General features: G+C 36.2%; 3 protein-coding genes across 3 annotated transcripts; 2 read left to right on the top strand and 1 right to left on the bottom strand.

Annotated features, from left to right (window-relative positions):
* The first annotated feature begins 1170 nt into the window (after positions 1 to 1170).
* On the top strand, positions 1171 to 6044 carry LOC110922897 (cell division control protein 6 homolog B-like). The gene is made up of 19 exons (XM_035986500.1): positions 1171 to 1521; positions 1604 to 1697; positions 1849 to 1955; positions 2029 to 2122; positions 2264 to 2484; positions 2995 to 3069; positions 3148 to 3257; positions 3378 to 3484; positions 3569 to 3628; positions 3722 to 3795; positions 3912 to 3962; positions 4106 to 4155; positions 4259 to 4325; positions 4410 to 4499; positions 5183 to 5245; positions 5323 to 5418; positions 5531 to 5620; positions 5705 to 5782; positions 5860 to 6044. The coding sequence occupies exons 1-18, from the start codon at positions 1318 to 1320 to the stop codon at positions 5735 to 5737; spliced, it is 1686 nt and encodes a 561-aa protein (XP_035842393.1). The 5' UTR covers positions 1171 to 1317; the 3' UTR covers positions 5738 to 5782; positions 5860 to 6044.
* Positions 6045 to 6265: 221 nt separating this feature from the next.
* LOC110925011 (anthranilate synthase alpha subunit 1, chloroplastic-like) lies at positions 6266 to 6916 on the top strand. Its single transcript, XM_022168983.2, has 2 exons — positions 6266 to 6280; positions 6529 to 6916. The coding sequence occupies exons 1-2, from the start codon at positions 6266 to 6268 to the stop codon at positions 6850 to 6852; spliced, it is 339 nt and encodes a 112-aa protein (XP_022024675.1). The 3' UTR covers positions 6853 to 6916.
* Positions 6917 to 13288: 6372 nt separating this feature from the next.
* On the bottom strand, positions 13289 to 16690 carry LOC110920832 (DNA replication complex GINS protein PSF2). The gene is made up of 9 exons (XM_022165031.2): positions 16604 to 16690; positions 16027 to 16108; positions 15866 to 15940; positions 15615 to 15729; positions 15109 to 15208; positions 15001 to 15031; positions 14241 to 14333; positions 13601 to 13750; positions 13289 to 13481 (listed from the first exon to the last, which is right to left on the bottom strand). Exons 2-9 carry the CDS (start codon positions 16072 to 16074, stop codon positions 13464 to 13466), a joined length of 630 nt encoding a protein of 209 aa, XP_022020723.1. The 5' UTR covers positions 16075 to 16108; positions 16604 to 16690; the 3' UTR covers positions 13289 to 13463.
* Positions 16691 to 25227: the final 8537 nt, after the last annotated feature.

The raw sequence follows: 25227 nt of genomic DNA, 5'->3' as shown, positions 1-25227 counted from the left end.
TGATATTCATTTTTATATTTTTCAATAAACATAAAAAAATGTTTCAATATTGTTTTGGTATATAACGACTTTATTTTTTGGCTTTCTTTTTCGGTTGTTATACCAGCTGCCAGTGTCGTAGTGACGTAGTCATGAACCAAACCAAAACCGTCCAAATTTTCAACGCAACCCACGATGCAAAACTAGGTGAATAATAACCATGCCATTAAAAGTATGCCACCTGGTCCACTACATTGGCGACATGTGACGCTTTTTCGCGGCGAAGCGCGGATGGCAAATACCAGTGTGATATATTGATAACTCATTTTTCGTTAGCAGGCTCACTTTAAACCCACCGAGCCTAAAGTTAATCCGCCACTCGTTAGGCTTTGGGTATGTTTTACATGAAACTTTTAGGAGCTTATAGCTTTAAGCTTTTAAGAAAAAACTCTTACTCAATAAAAAGACTTGTTTGGTTGAAGGAGCTTCAAGCTTTTAGGTTATAAGCTTGAAGCTTTTGGTTGAACGCTCCTACTCATAGCGTTTAGAAGTAGCTACAAGCTTTTAGGGGGAAAATGACTATTTTAACCTCTAAATATATCTAAAAAGCTACCGCTACCTAGGGCTGACAATTTTACACGATACACGAATACACGACACGAATCTACACGACCTTAACAGGTATCGTGTATGACTATAACAGGTATCGTGTTTTAAACAGGTAGACACGAAACAATCTGTTAATTTTCGTGTCGTGTTCGTGTATAGCGTTTCGTGTCTTATCGTGTCTGTTCGTGTATAGCGTTAATACATGTTAACACTTAACATCGAGTGGGTAAGATACCTGTTTACCTGTTAGATACCAGTTAAGATACCCGTTTACCTGTTAGATACCCATTAATACATGTTAATACCTGTTAGATAGTTAGATACCCGTTAATACATGTTAATACCTGTTTACCTCTTAGATACCCGTTAATACATGATTATTCTAGTGTTCGTTAACAGGTATTAACAGGTAATTTTCGTGTTTGAAAAAAAGGACACGATAAGTTATCATGTCGTGTTCGTGTATGGGATTTCGTGTATCGTGTCTTATCATGTACGGGTATACACGATATGCCAGCCCCACCGCTACCCTTTAATTGCTCCGTGTTTTATACTTTCATTCCCATTTCCCGCAATAAAAATGGCGCCAAAATTTCACTCCCCCAAAACATATGGCGCTTCCCGCTAAACCCTATATTTCAGCAACTGCCTCCATTTTCAACCTCAATTAAGCCACCAATCTTCATCTCCAGCTAATTCCCTAACTGATTTCGGTCATTTCAACACAAAATGCCGTCAATCGCTGCAGCCAGAGCCTCACCAATGCCTACTGTAAACGGCGACGTTTCATCCCCTCACAAACGGCGGTTGAGATCTAATTCAGCTTCGTTCGATGATCCGGTTTGTAACACTCCGTTGAAATCATGCTCTCCGTTGAAGAGTAAATCGCCTCGTAGATCTGTTGATGATAGTCCGAATAGAAACCGATCGAATGTGAGTTTTCGACTCTTCGTGTTATATAGCTTATTATTACAGTGAATTCTAGTTATTGTAACTATATCAGCATTGTTTATAGGTTGAAACTGGTGTTAGTTTATCGAAATTGAAGAATTCTCCGAAGAAGAAGTTGTTAGGCAGTTTTTCGGATAAACCGATCTGGAATCCAACAGGTTAGCTAGATGTTTATAACCAATTTATGCTATATTGATCTAATTTGACCTAATTTGAACTAATTTGGAATCGGTGTTTGTGATTTGTGTGATTAGATGTGTGTAGGTTAAGTTATGTTATTGTGTTGAAATATGTGTTTATTTTGTGTAGACTCGGAGCAATTGAGTGCGGTGAAAGAGGCGTTGCATGTATCTCCTTTGAAGAGTAAATCGCCTCGTAGATCTGTTGGTGATAGTCCAAATAGAAGCCGATCGAATGTGAGTTTTCGACCCTTCGTGTTATTATTACAGTGAATTATAGTTTTTCTAATTGTGTCAGCATTGTTTATAGGTTGAAACTGGTGTTAGTTTATTGAAATTGAAGAATTCTCCGAAGAAGAAGTTGTTAGACAGTATTTTGGATAAACCGATCTGGAATCCAACAGGTTAGCGAGATGTTTATTTCAATTTATGCTATATTGGCTCTAATTTGACCTAATTTGGAATCGGTGTTTGTGATTTATTTGATTGGATGTGTGTAGGTTAAGTTGTGTTATCGTGTTGAAAGGTGTGTTTGTTTTGTGTAGATTCGGAGCAATTGAGCGCGGTGAAAGAGGCGTTGCATGTGTCGACTGCACCGGCTATGATTGTGTGCCGTGAGGATGAGCAGAAAAGGATAGTGGAGTTTTGTAAGCAATGTGTTGAGCAAGAGAAGGCTGGGAGTTTGTATGTTTGTGGTTGTCCAGGGACTGGAAAATCGCTTTCGATGGAGAATGTGAAGGGGTGTTTGGCTGGTTGGGCTAAAGAGGTAATTTGGCATTTCTTAATTATTAGTTTTGAAAGTATTTAAATGGAAATAGTGAATTTGTTATCATGTGTTGTTTTAGATTGTAGGTCATTTTATTTTCTTAGATGCATTGGGATATAGAGATGTATATATATGTTAGAACATTTTTCGTATTGGAAGTTTTTAACTAGTTTTCTGTTTGCACCTAAGTTACTGGTTACCGATAATCAATTTTGTCACCAGAAGAATAAAAATGACATTTATGATAAATTGTCTATTTACTTGCCCTCATGAGTAAAAAGGTCATGTTTTAAGCATACTTAACATGATAATATGTTTTATTGTCTGGTGTTTTTCTGTTATCAGCTGCTTGTTATTAGCAGCCTTTCTTTAGGTTTGGTGAATAAAACCTTCTTGCCTTAAAAACGGATCCTTTATATGTGCTTAGTGTTTTTTTTTTTAATCTTTTTTTGTTTAGTATTCTGTGCATTACTTTCATTAAACTCATGGAACCTTGGTTATTGTTTCCAGATAGGAGGTCAGCTGCCGGATATTTTAGCTATAAACTGCACCTCACTCTCAAACACATCAGAAATTTTCAACAAGGTGAAAATATACACGATATTGATACGCATAGACTCATATGTAAGCAATGTTATGCTCAAAGTTTCATTTATTTTGCAGATACTTGAAAAAAGTAAACCAAATAAGAAAGTCAATGGTCGTTCTACAGCCTTAAAACAGCTTCAGCAACTGTATTCTCAAAAGCAGCAGTCAGCTGACACTAAAATGATGTAAGATACACAAGCATGAACAATTAGCTATTAACTTTTGTTAACAAATTTGATCAATGAACAGCTTGAATAGCTAGCTGCTTTTCGTATTCTATCTTCTAATACATGAGTTGTAAGCAGGTTGGTTATAGCCGATGAGCTGGATTACTTGATTACTAAGGACCGAGTGGTGCTTCATGATCTATTTATGCTAACAACATTGCCATTCTCAAAAGTTATATTGATTGGTATGCGTTTCTAATTGTCTTTGAACTTGAGTTGTTTTGTTTTGTTTTTATATTATAAATTTTTATACCAACTTGCATTTACAGGTATAGCTAATGCAATTGACTTGGCAGACCGATTTCTGCCAAAACTACAGTCTCTAAATTGTGAGTATTTTGTTTCTCTTCATTACACTCCACATCAACACACTGCCTCTAAATCCTAAATTCTAATATCAGTTTTCCTTTTTTATTTTTTAGGTAAGCCAGCTGTTGTGTCTTTTCGAGCGTACTCGATGGATCAAATCATCATGATTCTCAAACAACGGCTGATGGTAAGCATTATTGGTCTTTCTCTTTAGCTACTTAATTTCTTCATAACAGATTTTTGACTTTTGCTTTATTCATTCTTCGCAAAAGAAATTATATTCTGGGTGTTTTGATTCATCAGGCACTTCCTTACACCGTTTTCCAGCCACAAGCACTCGAACTCTGTGCACGAGTAAGTCTCTACTTATGTTTGCTTTGACTTAATGTTTTAATGGCTGTAAAGATTTGATGCTATGTATTTAATTCATGTGTATGTAAGTAATAAAGGCTTGAAGTTGCTATAAATTCTAAGATGCACCATTTGAATATATGCAGAAAGTAGCTGCAGCATCTGGTGATATGAGGAAAGCTCTTGGTATCTGCAGGTTGGTAATTCTTATTATTTTTTTATAATTGTTTTATAGCCTACAAATTCTCTTAAATTCTTCAAGGCAGAAATTGACCTTGAACGTTTATTTCGGTTTCCAGGGGTGCAATAGAGATGCTTGAAACTGAGCTTAGAGAATCTACTTGCACTTCAACTATGACGTCCATGGTAAAAAAAATTCATTAATTAAATAGCTTATGATTTTTTTTTTAAATTTTATCTGATTAAAACAAAATTTATAATTTTGTGTAGGTGAGGGTTGATCATATGGCTATTGCTTTATCAAGGGCTTACAAATCACCAATAGTCGATACTATACAATCTCTTCCACAGCATCAACAGGTACTATTTTTAACCGTTAAAACCAAAGTGATCTTGCTAAACAGTTACATTTTGAGGTAATGTTCTTGACCCATTTACATATGAACAGGGTGAATTGGGTCGTGTTTTATCTCTCAAAACGGAAAAAATCGAATTTTCAGCTAAAAAGTAAACGGGTCAAAGACGTCTAAATTATTTCATTCAAAGATTTAGAATACTATTTGTTTTTAGAGTAAAGTACACAGATGGTTTCTGCGGTTTACCAAAATTTTGGATTTGGTTTCTAGCTTTCAAAAAGTACATGAATGGTCCCCGTGGTTTTGCATTTTGTAACGCATTTAGTCCCCAGGCAACAAATCTAAAGGTTTTAGCATGTCCAAGTTAGGGACTAAATGCGCTACAAAGTGCAAACCATAGGGACCATTCATATACTTTTTGAAAAATTTGGGGACTGAATGCGTTACAAGTGCAAACCATAGGGACCATTTGTGTACTTTTGAAAAGTTTGGGGACCAAATCCAAAGTTTTGGTAAACCACAGGGACCATCTATGTGCTTTACTCTAGTTATTATATTGCATTGCAAACACAACTAAACTCAATTCTCTATATTCTAAGAATGGTTAAAGGTCAAAACAAGGTTAGTGGCTCAAGTGTCAACCCGATTTTTCCAGTAGACTAATTTTGTAATGCCTCTTTGGTGTAGATTGTACTATGTTCAGTTGTGAAGCTGTTTCGTAAAGGAAAGAAGGATACAACAATAGGAGAGGTATAACCATATCATCTTTCTTTTATGATAAAAGATGAAATATCTTTATATTCTAACCAAAATCAGTTATTTTACAGTTGAACAAGTTTTATCTTGATATCTGCAAATCAACATTGATACCACCAGTTGGTATAATGGAACTTTCATGCATGTGTAGAGTACTAGGTGATCAGGTAACCTGTAACCACCGTCTGCACCTTTAATCGGCCTTTTATCTATTAATATAAATATGCAAGAAAATGTCTTTTTTGTTGCAAATTCTTACAAATTGCTATCATTTTATAGGGAATTCTAAAACTCGGTCAATCCCGAGATGATAAATTAAGGAGAGTAACGTTGCAGGTAGATGAAGCAGACATCAGTTTTGCATTGCAGGTACAAAAAACTTGTTTACATTTTTTTCTGTGAAAAAGGGGGTGTTTGGTTCAGAATAATAATAACTGAATTTCTTTGTTTCAGGGCATTCGTTTCTTTAGGAACTGTCTTCAGTAAATTCCAACATCAACACTTGCAAAGTTTGTCAAGTTAACTGTAAAGGTCAGTGTTTTTTAGCCTCTTACATTTCATATGTTTGCAACTGAAAACTAAAATATGTTCTGTTCAATCTTTTATAGATTATGCAATCGTGCGTGCTTGACCAATAAAGGTTTCAAACTGAGCTTGTCAACGGTGCATGTAATACAACAGCAGAGCTAAACTCGCGATATTAGTATTGGTTTTACATTTTAATTAAAGTTATATAATTCTTTTTACTGGAAAAAACAATTCTGGATTAGTGTATTCTTTGTTTATTTTGGTATTTAATCTTTGTTAGTTTTGTACCTTTTATACATTTGTAGTTAAATGTGAGGGTCAAATACGTGAAATTATATATTCTAATGATCCCGGCTACTCGGCTAGTGTAACCAACTTTTGAATCGTTCTCGTTTGTTAGATCCCGACTATTCGGCGAATGATCCACACGTCGCCTACCTCAAGACTGTTTCATACTTCATCAGATTTTCCCATCTTCCTAAGCTAATGAGAAGCTCACGTGTTTGTTTTGGGTTGTGTCTGGGTCAAATAGATCCGCGTGTGTGTTTAAACACCCCATATCACAGCCCATTTTATTCAGCCAGTTACTTCATTTTATATTGGTTTTACTTAACTATGACAATAATCAAGTTTTGGTCATATTGACCGTTATTCATTTCTTCCTTTCCAAATAATCCGTGCATTACATCACTAGATGCCAAAGTTACACGTTACATGTTGGTATGTTACTCAAAACTTTTGCGCAATAGGTGAAGGCCATGGAACTGATCGATGAGCTGGAAGTGAATAGACGTGGGCCATACGGTGGCGGGTTAGGAGGTATCTCATTCACTGGTGACATGGACATTGCCTTGGCCTTAAGAACAATTGTGTTCCCTACAGCAGCACGTTACAACGCGATGTACAAGTACCAAGATGCGGACAAGCGTCGTGATTGGGTGGCCCCCCTTCAAGCTGGGGCAGGTATAGTGGCAGATAGTGATCCTGCTGATGAACACAGAGAATGTGAGAACAAAGCTGCAGCACTTGCACGCGCTATTGATCTTGCTGAGTCATCGTTTGTCGACAAATGAGGTCTCGAATCAACTGCCCTTAAGCACATGAAAATAAGTAGATTTCATGGTGGTCGTTGACTATGTGCAGGTAAATTTTATTTAAAAAACAGGCTTTAGTGTCCTATCTTTCAGTCACTGGGTTTTCTTCTTCTTCTTTTTTTTCATGAGTATTGCAAAAGCATTTTCAGGCCTTGGTGTCGGATGTTTTTTTTTCTTTTTTGTTGTTATGGAAAGAAATATTTCCATGCAACTCGGTTGATGAAAGTTTGTGGTTTTAGTATGGAACTGACGATTTTCACCAGTTTGCTAAATCTGTTACTTGTTCTATCTGACCGGAATTTATGGTCTAAATATCTCATATTTCTAACAGTCAACTTACTCGTAATCTACCCGTTTAAAACTATAAGTTTTATATACTTTATTTTAATATATAAAAAAATGGAAATGTTACATCTAAGCTGATTGAGGATCTCGCATTAGATAGTCTACTTTGTTGTTTACAAGTCTTGGATATAAAACTTTTGAGGCGTCTGTTTTTAATCATGAAATATACTGAAATTTATTTCAAGAAGGTTGAAGTTGTTTTGGATGATTCTATTTATGGAGATGTAGGATTTGATTTATTGATTGTGGTTAGTGTTATACAACTTCATTTTAACATGGTTTCTTAATACGAGCTTATTAGTTGAACTTCATTTTAACATGGTTGCTAATGTGATTTTTTTTTTTGTGGTCGGAACACAAAGAGAAGCTGAAGACTAATGAAAGTCATGTTGATGAAGGTGTTGCTGGGGATAGTGTTTGGTAACTTTCAACTTTTTAGTCTATCTTTAATGTATATACCTATGTTTTAATATAAATTAACAAACTTTAACAATCAGTACATTGTTGCATTCTTACATTTTTATCCTTCTATTGTCATTTTGTAGGATACTGACGACTCCAAGTTTGATCAACATATAGCCGCTCTACTTGAAATGGAAGATGCTAAGAAGCGGGTAACTTTATACGTTTAAATTATTAACAAATTTTATTATGTCTATTAGTATAAGTACACTATTAAATCATGCTACTATTTTTTTTATGTAGTTCCATGATGGTTGGAATACAAAAACTGATGTTTTGAAATCAGATGGCCTGGACACGGCCCCGTGTCAAATCGTTTGTTAACCCAAAACATCATTTTTTGTATTCCAACCATCATGGAACTACATAAAACAAAATAGTAGCACGATTTAATAGTGTACTTATACTAATCGACATAATAAAATCTGTTAATAATTTAAACGCATAAAGTTACCCGCTTCTTAGCATCTTACATTTCAAGTAGAGCGGCTATAAGTTGATCAAACTTGGAGTCGTCAGTATCCTACAAAATGACAATAGAAGGATAAAAATGTAAGAATGCAACAATGTACTGATCGTTAAAGTTTGCTAATTTATATTAAAACATAGGTATGTACATTAAAGATAGACTCAAAAGTTGAAAGTTGAAAGTCACCAACACTATCCCCATCAACACCTTCAATCCTTCATCAACAAGACTTTCATTGGTCTTCAGCTTCTCCTTGTGTCCCGACTACAAAAAAAATCCACATTAGCAACCATGTTAAAATGAAGTTCAACTAATAAGCTCATATTAAGAAATAATTAATAACAAGTTGGATAACACCAACCACAATCAATAAATCAAATCCTTCATCTCCATAAATAGAATCATCCAAAACAACAACTTCAACCTTCTTGAAATAAATTTCAGTACCTGTTTCATGATTAAAAACAGACACCTCAAAAGTTTTATATCCAAGACTTGTAAACAACAAAGTAGACTATCTAATACGAGATCCTCAATCGGCTTAAACAATCCATCGGTGAAGGCACTTTCGTCGGACCATCCCTCCATCTTGACATTCCAATACCTATCTCCTACATACAAAGTTGCCTCTCCACCTTTAAAGTTCTTGTCGTAAAAATCTCTCCAGAATTTGTCCGCCAGAAGCTGAAAAGTATTTACAAAATAATATAAACAAACCATACACAACAAAAAAGGTTATTAAACAGACTGATTATATTATATATAGCACTTACAATGAAGTTATCATCAGGTATAATTTTCGAGATAAAGGAGTTCTCGAAAACACATGATTTAAAGATTGAAAGATACAATGTCGATGGTCCAATAGCCTTCAACAAAATATAATCATCTTTTTTTACACCAGAATCTCTAACGACTTTGGTGAAGCCATCACCAAAGACAGGGCCCGACACATTTCTTTTAAGTCTTACCACCCATGATAAGTCATCATCAATAATTTGAACAGATTGACCGTATGGAAGTTGTTCTCCCCAAAATAAGGTTGCAAAATCATACGGTATTCCGTATCAATTGAAACAAAAAACATATAAGTTGCAATAAGTTATTATGTGTAGAAAACAGAAAACTAAAGAAACATACCAAAAATACAGGATCATAGTCCTCAATCAACTTTAAGAACAAATGAGCGTTGTTATTAGGATCCATAACTGCAAAAGAAGTAACCACTGTTTTAAAAAAAATAACAGTAATCTATTTAGAGAAACAAAATCTATTTATAGAAACCAAATCATAATACCAAATACAAAAATCGACTTTAACAACAGTAATCTGTTTATAGAAACAAATCAACTTTAAAAAGAAAATAAGGGCATCTTTTAAGAACTTAACATACCGAATCATAATACCGAAAACAAAATTACACTAAGATAAAGAAAATAACGGCATCTTTTAAGAACTTAACAACGAACTAAATACAAAAATTATAACTGACAAAACAAACTATCAGACCTTCAAAAGATAATCACTTAAAATTTCAAAATAAGGCCTAAAGATAAACACTAAAAACAAACACTATACAGATCAAAAAACAAACAACACCAACAAAATTGAACTAACCTGTTTTGATCGACGAAGAGTCTGAGTCCGATTGTGACAAAAGATTGAGGGTTCACCATGAGAGAAACAAACCATAACATAATTAGAACATATATTCTTAAATTTTGAAAAAACAATACTGAATATACTAAACATAAAGGATAAAATCAAATATTATACAGATAAAAAAGAGAAAACAACAATAACATTTAACTAACCTCTGTTGTTTGACGAATGATCAGAGTCTGATGGTTATCCAAGATTTAGGGTTTCACATGAAAAAGAAAATCAACAAACATCAGTAACTTGGATAAATGTCAAACACATGATTAACGTTCATAGATACTACATAAATCGCCGAATGTAGATGATGATAACAAAACGTCTGATCTTGATTTTTATTGCGAAAAAATAAAAATAAAAAAGATAAATATGATCAATCGCTTCGATTAAAGATGCACAATAGATAAACAACAAAATAAAACAACATACCTTCAATTTTTAGGATCGGATCTACAAAAAAATCAGAACAACGAAGAAGTTAATAGCATTTGAAGCAATCTTTATAAATCAACTTCCTATAGAATCGAATAACATAAATAAAGCAGATTTAGGATCGATTGTGTAGATTTACCTTTGATTATCGTAGATTCTTGATAAAGAAAGATGATGATGAACACTGAGAGGAAGAACAGAGAATTGATGGTGTCGGTAGGTGAGATATGAACAATAATTGAGAGTATACAATTTATATGATCCGAATAATGTGAGTCAGTGTATTATAAAACCCAAAAGCCGACCCAATCTCAGCCAGATCCCGCGTCCAAAAGAAAGTAGGGTATTTTCTAGCTCCACCATAACATGACACATGGCCCAAGTCCATCTCATTAATTATATTATATAGATAATTTAATATTTGTTTTCAATACGTACATTGTATTTTTTATCATATTGGGTGTATTACTTTAGCATATTTTATTTTTATTTTCTTTTGTTTTAGGTCAAAAGTAAGTTTGATATGTATATTGATAATTTCTTCATACCGAAGAATAAATTCCATGTATACAAAGTGGCTTAAGTATTATGTAATGCTTTTAATTACTTCATTCTATAGTAATATGTGAATTGTTTTATATCTTTTTAGCTTGACCCTAAAGGAATGTCAAATGTTGTTGTTTGTGACCAAGAGCTGTCTTTTAAAGTTGTTTCCGAAGTAAGATTATCATTTAATTTTTGATTATGATATTGATGTATGTTTATCGCATTTTTTTATTTATTTTGAAGGTCGTAAGCATGCCTTTAGTCAAGGAATGTATAGCTTATCGTACACGTTCGAAGGTTCCGAAGATTAATGATTCTATGGTCATTGAGATCATCAGGCCTGCTGAAAACAGAGCCGTAAGTCCACTTGTATTAATATAAATTCTAATAATTTAGACAATATAATGTATTGATTTGTTGTACAAATTTTTTTAATAAACTTTATGCATCTAAACAATATATTTCTGTTTAATTATTATACTTATTGTATGTCATTGAATCATTTAGGCTAAACCCAAGCGTAAGGCTTCCAGATCCTTGACATCCACGGCTGATGTTGTTGGTCGTACATGTTCTACAATAAAAAAGTTGGAAAACCATTCGGTCTTAGAGTTGACCAAAACGGCTTGAATGCAGACTGGTAAACTTTTTGATATGATTTAATTTCTTAATGTTATATAAGTTAATAAACATATTTTATTAATTAATCAGATAATTAATCCGTTTTTTATCTTCTCAGCGTTTACCGGCTGATGTTGCAAGTGATCTGTCTCTTTCTGTTGACAACCTTCCTGATGTGACAATCCAGAACCTAAAATGTGAACTAACTAACTTGGGCACAAGAGCCGGAAAGTCTAGAGATGGTTACATGTATGGTTTTACCCAGTGGCCAACTTACTTGAAATCAAATCACATCCGGTTCGGCTCCACTCTTTTTTTTACGTACGTCAAGTCTACTCAGCGTTTGATGTTGACCAAAGTCGTACACAAGACCACAAAGAAAAGATGTCGTGCGTGGATTTTGTATTGTCTTTTTTGTTAGTTGGTTCAGCATGAACATTAAATGGTATTTTGGTCAAGCTCCGCCACTGGTTATGGTGTTATGGACGGATCATAAATTGGATAACTGGTGCATGCATGTAACACTGAACTCATGAGTTGCAACCTGAACTTTCCCATTCCAATAATTGTGGAACCATACTTTTTTTTATATATCGATATAATTTTTTCTAGAGCCGTCTCCGAAAACTCTCGAAAAAATTTAGGCCTCGGGCGACGAAAAGAATTGGGCCCAAAATTATGGTTAAGGGTAAATGAATTACAAAAATAAAAACTTAGTGATGGAGCAAAAACTTGAACAGTTAATGTTATTGTAGACCCCATTCCAATAATTATTGAAGAATTATATAAAACATGCCAAAATGGCACACATTATTGAAGAATTATATAAAACAGTTAATGTTATTGTAGACCCCACTACAACTTTTTTAAAAATCCAATCATAGAAGAAAGGACGGATGGCATGTTATTATCAACAAGATACAAAAGCAAACTCTTTGCATCTCAGATTTTGCATCCATAAGACATCCTTGACCCATTCGCGACACTTATTATGGTTTCTGTATTTGTCACGAATCTGTTACACATGCGACATCAAACAGCTCATATACTTTAGGCAGACCCTATAGCCTATAATTATAGCTTAAGAGCAAATAAAAAATGCTAACCACCAAACTGTAGGCAACGAAAAGATGCATTTAACGACTTAAACATACCACTAAACACATTAGGGTATGTTTGGCATGGAGCTTTTAGGAACTTCTAGCTTTAAGCTTTTAAGAAAAAGCTCCTACTCAATAAAAAGTCTTGTTTGGTTGAAGGAGCTTTAAGCTTTTAGGCTAGAAGCTTGAAGCTTTTGGTTGAACGCTACTACTAGTAGCGTTTAGAAGGAGCTACAAGCTTTTAGGGAAAAATGACTATTTTAACCACTAAAAATAGGGAACTTTTTAATGCACCAACTTTCTAAATTTTTAGTTATGTCCATTTTGGTCATTTTATACATTTTATTAAAAGCTCCAGCTACTCTACCAAACACCAAATATATCTAAAAATCTACAGCTACTAGCTACCAGCTACAGCTACCAGCTTCCAGCTTCCAACCACCAGCCACCAGCTACCAGCTTCTAGCTACCAGCCACCAACTACTTTTGCCAAATATACCCTAAATATTCACATGAACCTATCCTATGTGAAACAGTTTGATTTTGTGCCTGAATTGAACTTGTACTAAGGCCTCCATGCACATTTCAGTGTAACATTTGATGGTATACTAACATGGCTTCTAAAAAAGATGCAACTTAATCAACATTTTACAGCCATTACTTTTTAAGTATTGTTATTAAGCTAGCAATTAAGAAAGACGCTTCCTAATGCATGAAAACGATCAGCCTAAGATTACTAGAAATTCAGAAACAAACCTACAATAGCACAATTACACAAACATTACACTTCAAAAACTAAAATAGTTGCACACATATTTAAACAAGCCAAACATATATAGATTTAAAGCCATAATTTAAATAAAATAACTTGACTGAAAGAAATTAAAGGAGTTTGGGGAATCACTTTTGAAGAATATGCAGGTGATTTCAGAAGACATCCGCGTTGCTGAGGCCTTTTAGCGTCTCAATTCACGCTGGAAAGAAATAAAAATTATTGAATACTTAACACATGTATTATCTGCGTGTGTGTGATTAATATTATCATATGATATGAAAACATAAATATTTTGTTCATATAGAAAAGCTTATATACCCTAGGTCCCCGATCAGCTGTTTGGGGCCGTCTATATTCCTCTCTCTGTGATTCTTGAATAATCTCTGGAGCGGTAAGTTCATAAAACGTTTCTAGACTTCCAGTAACAAATGGTCGCATTACATTTACTTCCATTGCGGATAAATTTAACTGCAAGTTTCAGTTTTTGACATAAGCAAAAAAGTTGGTAATATTTGCCTAATTTGACGGGTAGCAATTTCAACCCATTTACTTTACTTCCTAACGGATGAATGGATGATGAAGCTTAAAACATAACAGGTCAACAAAGTTGTAAGTTGTCGGAAAAAAATGTCTCCAAAGTTATAAACATAAGGAGGCATATGAAAAAAGAATTTCCGTGGCTATAAAAATATAGAAATCTTTATTCTGTTTGTTACTGAACAAGCAATTTGTTTTATTATAATATAATGTAATAGCTGCTGCTCAATTTGAATGATTTCCTGATCAAATTCAAGAGTTGTATGTGGTGTACGTAGGAAACCTTTGAACAATTTTTTTTATAATATAAATTTATCATAATTTTTAACTAGATAATGTTGTAAAAATTGGTAAATTTTCTTCATTTTTAAGTAGGGGTATATTTGTCATTTTGAATGTGAGACGTGAGCAACTATTTTACCTTCATTGCGTATGTCCGAGATGAAAGCTTCTCCAATCCAGTACCAATTTTATGAAACCTTACATCTTTGATGTCTTCAATAAGCGATTTTACCTATCCAATATTTACAAAAAAAAAAAAAAAGCTTTTAAACATTTGTTTTTTTTTGAACGGCTTATTTTTCCCCTTAAATACTTACACCTTCCAAGGATTGAACCTTGGTCTCCCCACAAGAGATAATTCCTCTTGACCACTAGGCTATAACCTAAGTAGCTCATTTGTTTTGTTTTATATAAAAGCTTGGTTTTAAAAAGCGAGAGGCGCACAAAAGCGACGAGGTCTAAAATTGAGGCGCAAAGCGCAAAAGCGGTGGGCTTTTCGTACCCGAGGATCAAGATGTTTATATAATTTTTTTTTATATATCCCATACATATCCCATAGGTTTTTAGCTTCCTTTAACCAAAATATAGCTATAAGTAAGGCTTTTATACCATTTTAATTACATGTACAAGTCAAAAAAACCCAAGGGTACAACATTTTTATGCAGTAAAACGGCTAAGTTACATGAGGCGCGCGCCTCAGGCCAAAAACCCACAAAAAAACATCAAAAAATGTGCCTTTTGGTCGCTTCCTGTAATTACACAAGGCGAGAAGCAAAAAAGCCCCAGGCTCTGCGCCTTGTTGCGCCTTGCGCCTAGGCGCGCCTAGGGCGCGCTTTTTAAAACCAGGTAATAGAAGAATTTCACAAAGGCTATTTTTACACAAGGATCTTTAGACTAACCATATATACTTCAGGAATGTCATCACGAGCACTGCATCAATGACAACTTGTTAAAGAGCTTTTTCAATAGTAAAATGCTAAGTAAATAAACATGTAAAAGCCACTCACTGGTCAAAAAGAAGCCTCGAGATCTCAACATAATGAAATGGCAATGCTTCAAAAGAACTTGCTGAGTCACGCTCTGCCTCCAATACCTGGGTCAGTTTTTCTAGCGGGGAAAAAAAATAAAAAAGAACTGGTTAATATCTAGAAAATAAGTTACACTTTATTTCTGTTTATATATATAATCGCCTTGCGCCTCATGTATGAGAAGCCCGCCGCTTTTGCGCTTCGATTTTAGACCTCCTCGCTTTTGTGCGCTTCACCCTTTTTAAAACCAAGTAAATGACCAACTCCAATTGAATGATTGATAAAACACACGTTCAGATAAACTAACAAATATCTGCTTTAACTGTTTAAAATGCTTTTTCCATAGTTGTAAATGTTATAGGCTGTTTTAGAATATCTTTTGCATTTTTTTCATAAAAAGTTGGTTCCTTTATCCTGACTTTTGACTTCATCATATGCGCCTGAGTGTGTGGTGTTTAAATATCAGACAGAGAGTGAAATTTTACCAACAGACATCCAATCTGGAGGGCGAATAGTGCATTTCCCTCTCTTTTTCAAGGCCACAGCCAACCATATTGGGACTTGAGTAGGTATTTGTGGCTGAAACGGACCAAAGTCACCCTGCCATATATACAAAAATCATAAGATGGAACTAATTTTACTAAATAAAGTATATAAAAAAATGGTAAGTATATAAAAAAAGTTGCTAAATAAAGTCATAAAGTAAAATCGTAAAGAACAAGGGATAGAAAATTACACAAATCAAACTGAGAGGCTTTATTCTTAGGTTTGGAACTATCTCGATCATTTCATCTTCTGCTAAGAACTCCAACTGAACGATTCAAATAAAAAATCATAGGTCGTTCAAAACAACCGAAACTTTACATAATTAAGTTTGTTTATAATGAGTTAAACTACCTCAGCAGCTGAAAATGCAGAACCACGAGGGTCGGATTGGCCAGACATGTTTTTTGATCAAACTTCAACAGATCTAGAGCTTCTACAGATGTAGATACAGTTAGCTATCTGGGTGTGAACGGAACTGGAGCACCTTTGAGCAAGTATAAGATCAAACCCTTAAAACAAATTTATGAAGTTTCATTGTCACTTTTTGATGGGGGAAAACGCAAAACCCGGTCACAAACGGTAAACACAAACGCGGAAGCAAACTTCGTTTGACCAAGACTTTTCCCAAACTAGAATGAACCTGTGAGGATGCAAACAAATAGGGTATCCCAACTACAATCAAAACAGCCCCAAACAGCCCGAAAACAATAATAATAAGAACACCAAATTTTAGCGTGGAAAACCTCTCAAGAAAGGAGAGTAAAAACCACGGGACTACTAGAGCCGCTTCAAATCCACTATCACCAAATTAGAGCAATACAAAGTCTTCCCTAGGTCTACTAGAGGCATACAATAATCATCATACACTTGGAATCAACAACATCAAGCATATGGAATCAAATACAAAGACAAAAGAAGGAAATGTCACCAAATTCTGCAGCAGCAAACAGAGGCTGTGCAGACGAACTTCCAGAGCTTATTTGGACAAACCCACCGTTGGATAAGGTCGCCCTGGTGTGCAGATGACTGTGCCAAAAAAATCAGAGCGATCCAACGGTTCAAACTCCGGGAAACGGACGACCTCTGCAGCTAGGTTTTGGAGTGACGGAAATGAACTTCTTCTTTTGTGTGTGTGTTGTTGTTGCTGTGATTTTAGGGTGTTGTTTTCAGCTCAAGACCCCTGCTTCTTTTATTCAAGATAAATAAAACCAAATGGCCCAATAAGAATTATTGTTGGGCTTCCACATGGGCCAAAAAAACCCAACAATTCTCCCCCTTTTTGGCCTATGAGGAAGAGTTCGCCATCCCGGCGATTGAGCAACATATCTTCAACTTCTCCCTTGCCAAAGATTTTGTCAACATATCGGAACCATTATCATCGGTATGAACTTTATCAAGTTCAAACAACTTGTCTTCAAGTGCATCTCTAATCCAATGATACTTCACATCAATATGTTTTGTTCTCTTGTGAAACATAGAATTCTTTGCAAGGTGAATAGCACTTTGATTATCACAAAGAACCACGTAGCGCTGTTGCATAAAGCCAAGCTCCTGCATAAACCTTTTCAACCACAACAGTTCTTTGCATGCTTCTGTTGCTGCCACATACTCAGCCTCAGTGGTAGACAAAGCAACATACTTTTGCAGTCTTGACTGCCATGAGACAGCTCCCCCTGCAAAAGTCATCAAATATCCAGAAGTGGATTTCATGTTGTCTTTGTTTCCCGCCAAATCAGAATCCGTATAACCAATAAGCATTGGCTTTCCATTTCCAAATGTTATACCCAATTTGGAAGAACCACGTAGATATCTAAAGATCCACTTAACTGCTTCCCAATGCTTCTTACCTGGATTTGATAGAAACCGACTAACAACACCTACTGCATGGGCAATATCAGGTCTTGTACACACCATTGCATACATCAAGCTTCCAACCGCTGACGCGTATGGAACTTTATCCATGTCTTCAATCTCCTCCTTCGAAGAAGGGCAATCTTTATCGGTTAGTTTAAAATTGGGAGTAAGAGGTGAACTAACCGATTTGGCTTTATCCATGTTGAACCTGCGAAGCACCTTCTCAATGTATTGCTCTTGTGACATGTGCAACTTCTTTGAAGCTCTATCTCTAGTAATCCGAATACCAAGAATTTGTTTTGCTGGCCCCAAGTCTTTCATAGAGAACGACTTGCTCAATTCTTTCTTCAGCTGAACAATTCTCTCTGCATTCTTGCCTACAATCAACATGTCATCAACATAGAGTAATAAAATGATAAAATCATCATCACCAAACCTCTGAAAGAAAACACAGTGATCTGAAATAGTCTTTCGGTAGCCTTGCTTCCCCATAATAGACTCAAATTTCTTGTACCACTGTCTTGGTGCTTGCTTCAACCCATAAAGACTTTTCTGAAGCTTACAGACATAGTCTTCTTTACCTTTAACCTGAAAACCTTCAGGTTGCTCCATATAGATTTCTTTATCCAAGTCACCATGAAGGAACGCTGTCTTGACATCCATTTGCTCAACCTCAAGATCAAGACTAGCTGCCAAACCAAGAATCACCCGAATGGAACTCATCTTCACGACTGGAGAGAAAATCTCATCAAAATCAATACCCTTTCTTTGACTGAACCCTTTAACCACCAATCTGGCTTTGTACCTAGGCCGCGAGGTATGTTCTTCAGTCTTCACCTTATAGACCCACTTGTTCTTCAGAACTTTCTTGCCTTTAGGAAACTTTACTAATTCAAAGGTATTGTTCTCATACAAGGAATTCATCTCATCTTGCATGGCTTCAACCCACTCCCTTTTGTGTTCATCTTCCATGGCCTCTTCATAACACTCGGGCTCTCCCCCGTCAGTGAGCAAGACATACTCATCAGCAGAATAACGGGTGGAAGGATGACGGTTTCTTGTAGACCGTCTGAGTGGGACAAATGTTGGCATACCTGGTACTGGTAACTCTGGATGAGGACCCTCATCTAACTCTTGTTGCTCTGGAATATCATGATTATCAGTACCGTGTTGTTCATCATGTTGAATATCATCTTCATTATGCGGCTCAGAGTGCTGTGGAGGAACTGGATCCAAATTAGTAAGATCATCAGTATGTTGAGGAACTATCTTTGTCTTCTCAATATCTTTCAAACTTTGATCTTCAATAAAATCAGCATCGAAACTTCTTATGAGTTTCTTCGAGATTGGATCATAAAACCTGTGTCCAAACTCATCTCCCCCATAACCAACGAATATACATGGCTTGGTCTTTACATCAAGCTTTGTTCTTTCATCTTTGGGAATATGCACAAAAGCCTTGCATCCAAAGACCCGCAAATCATCGTATGAAACATCTTTGCCGCTCCAAACCCTGTCAGGAACATCAAAAGACAAAGGAACACAAGGAGTACGATTAATAACATTTACTGCGGTGTTCAAAGCTTCACCCCAAAAGGAATTAGGCAACCCTGCATGTGATAGCAAACATCTAACCCTTTCAGCCAATGTTCTATTCATCCGCTCTGCTAAACCATTCAACTGTGGTGTCTTTGGAGGAGTCTTTTGGTGCCGAATACCTTTCTCTCTACAATAAGCATCAAAAGGACCAATGTACTCACCTCCATTATCTGTTCGAATACACTTGAGCTTCTTCTCAGTTTGTCTCTCAACCAAGGCATGAAACTGCTTAAATACATCTAAAACTTGATCTTTAGATTTCAAGGTATAAGCCCATACCTTTCTTGAATGATCATCAATGAATGTGACAAAATATAAGCAGCCCCCAAGTGTTCTAGTCTTCATAGGACCACAAACATCTGAATGCACCAAATCCAGTATATTGTTTCTTCTATGAGGAGGGTGACTCTTAAAAGAAACTCTTCTTTGTTTACCTGCTAGACAATGAGAACACTTCTTCAAATGAACATTAGTTAAATCTGGCAAGGCATTTCTTTTCAACAATATATGCATCCCTTTCTCACTCATGTGACCAAGTCTTTTATGCCATAACTCGGTCATATCATTATCGACTAATGAGTGGACTGAATCTGTAGAGATCTTCGGATGTGCCATATATAACTTTGAACTTCTTTTACCTCTTGCCACGATCAAAGAACCACGAGTGAGTTTCCAAACACCATCACCAAAGGTACTATGGTAACCATCATCATCAAGTAAACCTGCAGAGATCAAATTAAGTCTAATATCTGAAACATGTTTTACATTATGTAAAACCAACTCCATCCCAGTATCAAACTTCAAGCAAACATCTCCAACACCAATGATCTTAGATAGCCCATTATTACCCATCTTAACAACCCCAAAATCACCAGGTGTATAAGATGAGAAAAAATCCCTTTGTGATGTCACATGACAAGTAGCACCACTGTCAACAACCCAACTCGAATCATCACGTGTAATGTTCACCACATCATCATCACAACAAATAAAGAACTCTTCGGTAGCAGTATTAACTTCAGCTGTGTCATTGCCACCATCATCTTTCTTATGGTTGTTCTTCTTATTGTTGTAGTCAGCTTTCTTTTTCTCCTTCTTCAGTTGTCTGCAGAATTTAATTGTGTGCCCTTTCCTACCACAATGATGACATTCATAATCAGCAAACTTACCTCGAGACTTACTACGATGCTTCTCTTTGTTACTCGGACCTCTACTTTGACCTCTCCCCCTGCTTTCTGTAACTAAGACATCTGAATGTGAAGAGGAACCTTGTGACTTTCTTCTCATCTCTTCATTTAAAACACTGCCTTTAGCCATTTCCATAGTAATAATACCATTTGCTGCAGAGTTGGACAATGAGGTCCTAAAAGTCTCCCAAGAATCCGGTAAAGTACCAAGAAGCCATAAGCCTTGTACCTCGTCTTCAAACTTGATACCCATTCCTGCAAGCTGATTAATAATACCCTGAAAAACATTCAAGTGATCAGAAACAGGAGTTCCATCATTGTACTTCAAATTTATCAACTGTTTAATCAAGAACAGTTTATTGTTTCCGGTCTTCCGAGCATACAATTCCTCAAGCTTGTTCCACAAAGTACGAGCGTGAGTCTCCCCACTAATATGGTTCAAAACATTATCATCAACCCACTGGCGAATATAACCACAAACCTTTCTGTGCAATATATTCCACTCTTCATCTGTTTTATCACCCGGTTTGTCAGTATTAAAAACAGGCATATAATAATCCTTAACATAAAGGAGATCTTCCATCTTTCCTTTCCAAACATGATAATTAGAACCATTCAAATTTACAATCCTACTTGTATTAGCTTCCATCGTTCAATCAAGTTTCAACCCAATAACAAGAGCCCCTGGCTCTGATACCACTTTGATGGGGGAAAACGCAAAACCCGGTCACAAACGGTAAACACAAACGCGGAAGCAAACTTCGTTTGACCAAGACTTTTCCCAAACTAGAATGAACCTGTGAGGATGCAAACAAATAGGGTATCCCAACTACAATCAAAACAGCCCCAAACAGCCCGAAAACAATAATAATAAGAACACCAAATTTTAGCGTGGAAAACCTCTCAAGAAAAGAGAGTAAAAACCACGGGACTACTAGAGCCGCTTCAAATCCACTATCACCAAATTAGAGCAATACAAAGTCTTCCCTAGGTCTACTAGAGGCATACAATAATCATCATACACTTGGAATCAACAACATCAAGCATATGGAATCAAATACAAAGACAAAAGAAGGAAATGTCACCAAATTCTGCAGCAGCAAACAGAGGCTGTGCAGACGAACTTCCAGAGCTTATTTGGACAAACCCACCGTTGGATAAGGTCGCCCTGGTGTGCAGATGACTGTGCCAAAAAATCAGAGCGATCCAACGGTTCAAACTCCGGGAAACGGACGACCTCTGCAGCTAGGTTTTGGAGTGACGGAAATGAACTTCTTCTTTTGTGTGTGTGTGTGTTGTTGCTGTGATTTTAGGGTGTTGTTTTCAGCTCAAGACCCCTGCTTCTTTTATTCAAGATAAATAAAACCAAATGGCCCAATAAGAATTATTGTTGGGCTTCCACATGGGCCAAAAAAACCCAACACTTTTCATTCTTAACAGATTGATTGAAAGAAACGGAATCGGCTAGAACACCATGATCTAGTTTTTATAAAACTTTAACCTGTGTACTTGTAAATGTCACGTAAATTTCTTTAATTATATAGAGTTAGAGATGGCATAAAGGTGGAAATTTCAACCTATGTACTTGTAAATGGTTAATTCAGTTATAAATAATCTCAAGAGTTAACAGCCAAACGGGTCAGACATTTAACAAAAAATACTTAAAATGAGATAGCTCACGGTTTGTTTTGAATATACATAAAGTGATAAAACCTCCTTATTGGCTAATTAAACTTAGGGGAGGGGGGTGGTTACTACTCATAGAATTCTATCACTCCCAAGATACAATCAAATCATACCATGTCATCACCCAATATTGTATCACTAGTGATAGAAATGTAGTGGGGGTGGTTATCACTAGTGATGGGATTCCGATTAATACACAATGTACAAGTCATACACATTCCTCAATAATTCTTCAACGAGTTATTCCTATCACTCGTGACCAACATGGAGGCGGCGGTGTTAGTGATACATCAACGAGTGATACAAGGTCCATCACAGACCGCCCCCTGTGGCCTTAGCAGGCAGCATCAAAACCCTAATTGGCTAAGTTAAAAGACAATTGTTTAAAGAGTAAACATGAATCAAGCAGCAACATTATTGAAATGCTGATGACTTAAAAAGAAGGTTACTTAATTACTGAGCAAAAAGAGCAAGAAGATCGATCTCCTTTAGTTCAGTTAGGTGAAAAGGAATGCCTCCAACAGTCCAACATAAACATACGCTGAATGATCTTTGTATTTAGCATGCCATGAAGCGTCTTCAGAGATACCTAATGATGCTTCCTTCCTTTTAATAATTCTTCTCAATACGCTTCACTAACGTCACTGGATTCATTCGTCTTCTTTAACTCGAATGAATGAACGAAAGCAAAATAAGACTGAAACGACGTCGTGTTACTAATAAATTTATATTCACTTGAAGAATTTAAACATGGTGTTGTTTGTTTGTTTTTTTTTTAGTAAAATGTCTGGATATTCCCTGTGGTTTTGTAAAATAATATATATAATCTCAAGCTTTTGAAAATTACACTGGTGCTCCATGTGGTTTGACGAGTTGTTACTCGGATACTTCCTGAAGTAGATGTCCGTTAGCTTTCTCCGTTAAGTACATCTGAAATTACTTGTTTTCCCCTCCCTTTAAAAAATAAAAAATAAAAACAAATATGGATTATTAAATGTGTGAGGCCCACCACTCACCCCCAACATCATATTCAACCTCTATCATGGTACTGCCACCGTTCCTTTTTGACACGAACCGCTCAAACGCCAAGGGCATCGAGACACCACTTATGCCTCCAGTAACTACCATCGAGCACCACCTTTCTGGTCACCTACCGCCTTCGATCACCACTGCTCCGTGCCAAATCGTCATCGGCCACACAACCACCGCCAAATCGGAAGCTCGCAACTTTATTTATTTCCTAACCACAACCCAGGCGATGGTTTTCGTCTGAGATAAGGGCTCCAACAGGTATGCTTTAACAAACTAGGTTTCCAATTTCAGTTACTTTTAATGTTCATTAAGAGGAATTGTTTGAAAAAGTTTTGATCGAATCGACTTTTCTGTTGGAATAGGAGTTTCGGAGGGTTGCGTGTAAAAACCCTATGATGTTAGATTTTTGCTCAAGAAAGGAATCACGGGTTAACACATATATGGGTGGGTCGAGTTGTAAGTATTAAAATCAGTTCAAATCGTAGTAAATAAAAATGGTTTTTGTTATCGCAATGATTATTAGTCGTGTAATAGGCATATGTTATGAATTTTGTTACTGTGTGCTCTATTGAAGATCAATAGGATGGATGCCCCTTTGTGTTTAATATCATTTTTAGTGTTGATGACTAAACTGATATGAATTTAACGATGACGTATTGCAGGCGTTTGTGTTTCTGCACGAACCTTTGTGTTTATGCGTGAGCCTTTGTGATGATTATAATGTTGAAGTTCAATTTGATGCACCTTTGTGTTTACATCATCAATCATGTTTGAAACAAATTGTCTGGAGTCTAATGCATCAATTATTGGGATAAAATCCGGTTACATCAGTCACGTTGCTGTGGTGTCAAATGACGGTTATAGCGACGGAGCCGCCGGGATAGTTGGCAGTGACGGAGCGTGATGTTGACGGTTGTTCAGATTGGGTTAAAATCCGATCAGCTGGTGTGCGTCGTCGGAATGGGATGCTCGTCGGCTGAAGACGGGTGCGGTAGGGTGTCGTGGAGGTGGGGTTTCAGGTTTGGGTGGTGCTTGATGGAGAAAATGGTGATGGCAGAGGGTTGGGTGATAGAGGTTGAAGATGAAGTTGGGGGTTTGTGGTGGGTCTCACACTTCTAATAATCCATATTTGTTCTTTTTATTTTTAAAGGGATGGGTAAATAAGTAATTTCAGATGGACCAAATGGAGAAAATTAACGAATATCCACTCCAAGGACTATCCGAGTAACAACTCGTCAAACCACAGGGAGCACCAGTGTAATTTACAAAAAATTGGGACTATAGGTGTTATTTTACAAAACCACAGGGACTATCCAGGCATTTTACTCTTGTTTTTTAAAGGTAAAATATCTCAAGTGTGCGGATCACATCTGTAAAAGAAGAGGTGGATCAGATCTCTACAGTTTGCAAGAAGAAGTTTGTTTGTTTTTTAACGTATGCAGATTTCTAAAATAAATTGGTGGCGGTGTACGGACAGTGGTGGTGGGTGGTGGTAGATGGTGGTGGAAAGTGGTGGTGGTGGACGGCGGTAGTGGGTGGTGGTGTTTAACTCTCTGCAGACCTTAGAATATCTTAAAAGTGGTTGGACCAAGTTTGCACCCAGAAGAGCTCGCGCAGACGTTTTTTTAATGAAACGTCTTCGAAAAAACCAAAGTCTGCAGATGCCAATGTCTGCGTGTGGTTTGCACGGAGCAGACAGAAGAGTCTGCACAGATCTTTTTTAGAAAAACAAACATCACCAAAGTGTACAACTTTAGCTATTCAAAACAAAAAATCATGTTATCTTAGTGAATAGGCCCATGATATTGATGAGTTTACGTAGTGTACAAGTTTAGCTGTTCAAAAAATAAAAAAAAATTCTCATGTTATCTTATTTTACTTCTAATAAAAGATTTTAATTAACATGCCTTTACATTTATGAAATGATAAAAGCACTCTTAAGTAATACTGCAAATTTAAATAAAATGTTTTATTGTTGTGAGTTCTCGATCTTCTTAAATTTTTCTAGAGTTCTAAAAATAGCCAACCCATATAGTCGCTTTATAAGTTCTCAAACTTCTTAATTACGCCTATATGTGTGTTTTTGAGAGAGAGAGAGTCGGGATGCCATTTTGGTGGCCACCTGTCACAGCCCTCGACCCCACCCTGAGTGGGAGTCGTGAATCTAGATGACATGTGGTATCGGTGTTTATTA

Source organism: Helianthus annuus, chromosome 17, assembly GCF_002127325.2.
Source record: "Helianthus annuus cultivar XRQ/B chromosome 17, HanXRQr2.0-SUNRISE, whole genome shotgun sequence".
NCBI lineage: Eukaryota > Viridiplantae > Streptophyta > Magnoliopsida > Asterales > Asteraceae > Helianthus > Helianthus annuus.
This window is presented reverse-complemented; position numbering and strand designations above follow the sequence as displayed.

Excerpts from the sequence above, each read along its gene's own strand:
- LOC110922897 (XM_035986500.1), top strand. The coding sequence starts at position 1,318 with ATGCCGTCAATCGCTGCAGCCAGAGCCTCACCAATGCCTACTGTAAAC. Across the intron at positions 1,956-2,028 it reads CAAATAGAAGCCGATCGAAT|GTTGAAACTGGTGTTAGTTT; the intron begins GTGAGTTTTCGA and ends CATTGTTTATAG. Across the intron at positions 3,070-3,147 it reads CATCAGAAATTTTCAACAAG|ATACTTGAAAAAAGTAAACC; the intron begins GTGAAAATATAC and ends TTTATTTTGCAG.
- LOC110920832 (XM_022165031.2), bottom strand. The coding sequence starts at position 16,074 with ATGTCTGGCCAATCCGACCCTCGTGGTTCTGCATTTTCAGCTGCTGAG. Across the intron at positions 15,032-15,108 it reads TCGAGGCTTCTTTTTGACCA|TGCTCGTGATGACATTCCTG; the intron begins GTGAGTGGCTTT and ends TCATTGATGCAG. Across the intron at positions 14,334-15,000 it reads ACATTCCTGAAGTATATATG|GTAAAATCGCTTATTGAAGA; the intron begins GTTAGTCTAAAG and ends AATATTGGATAG.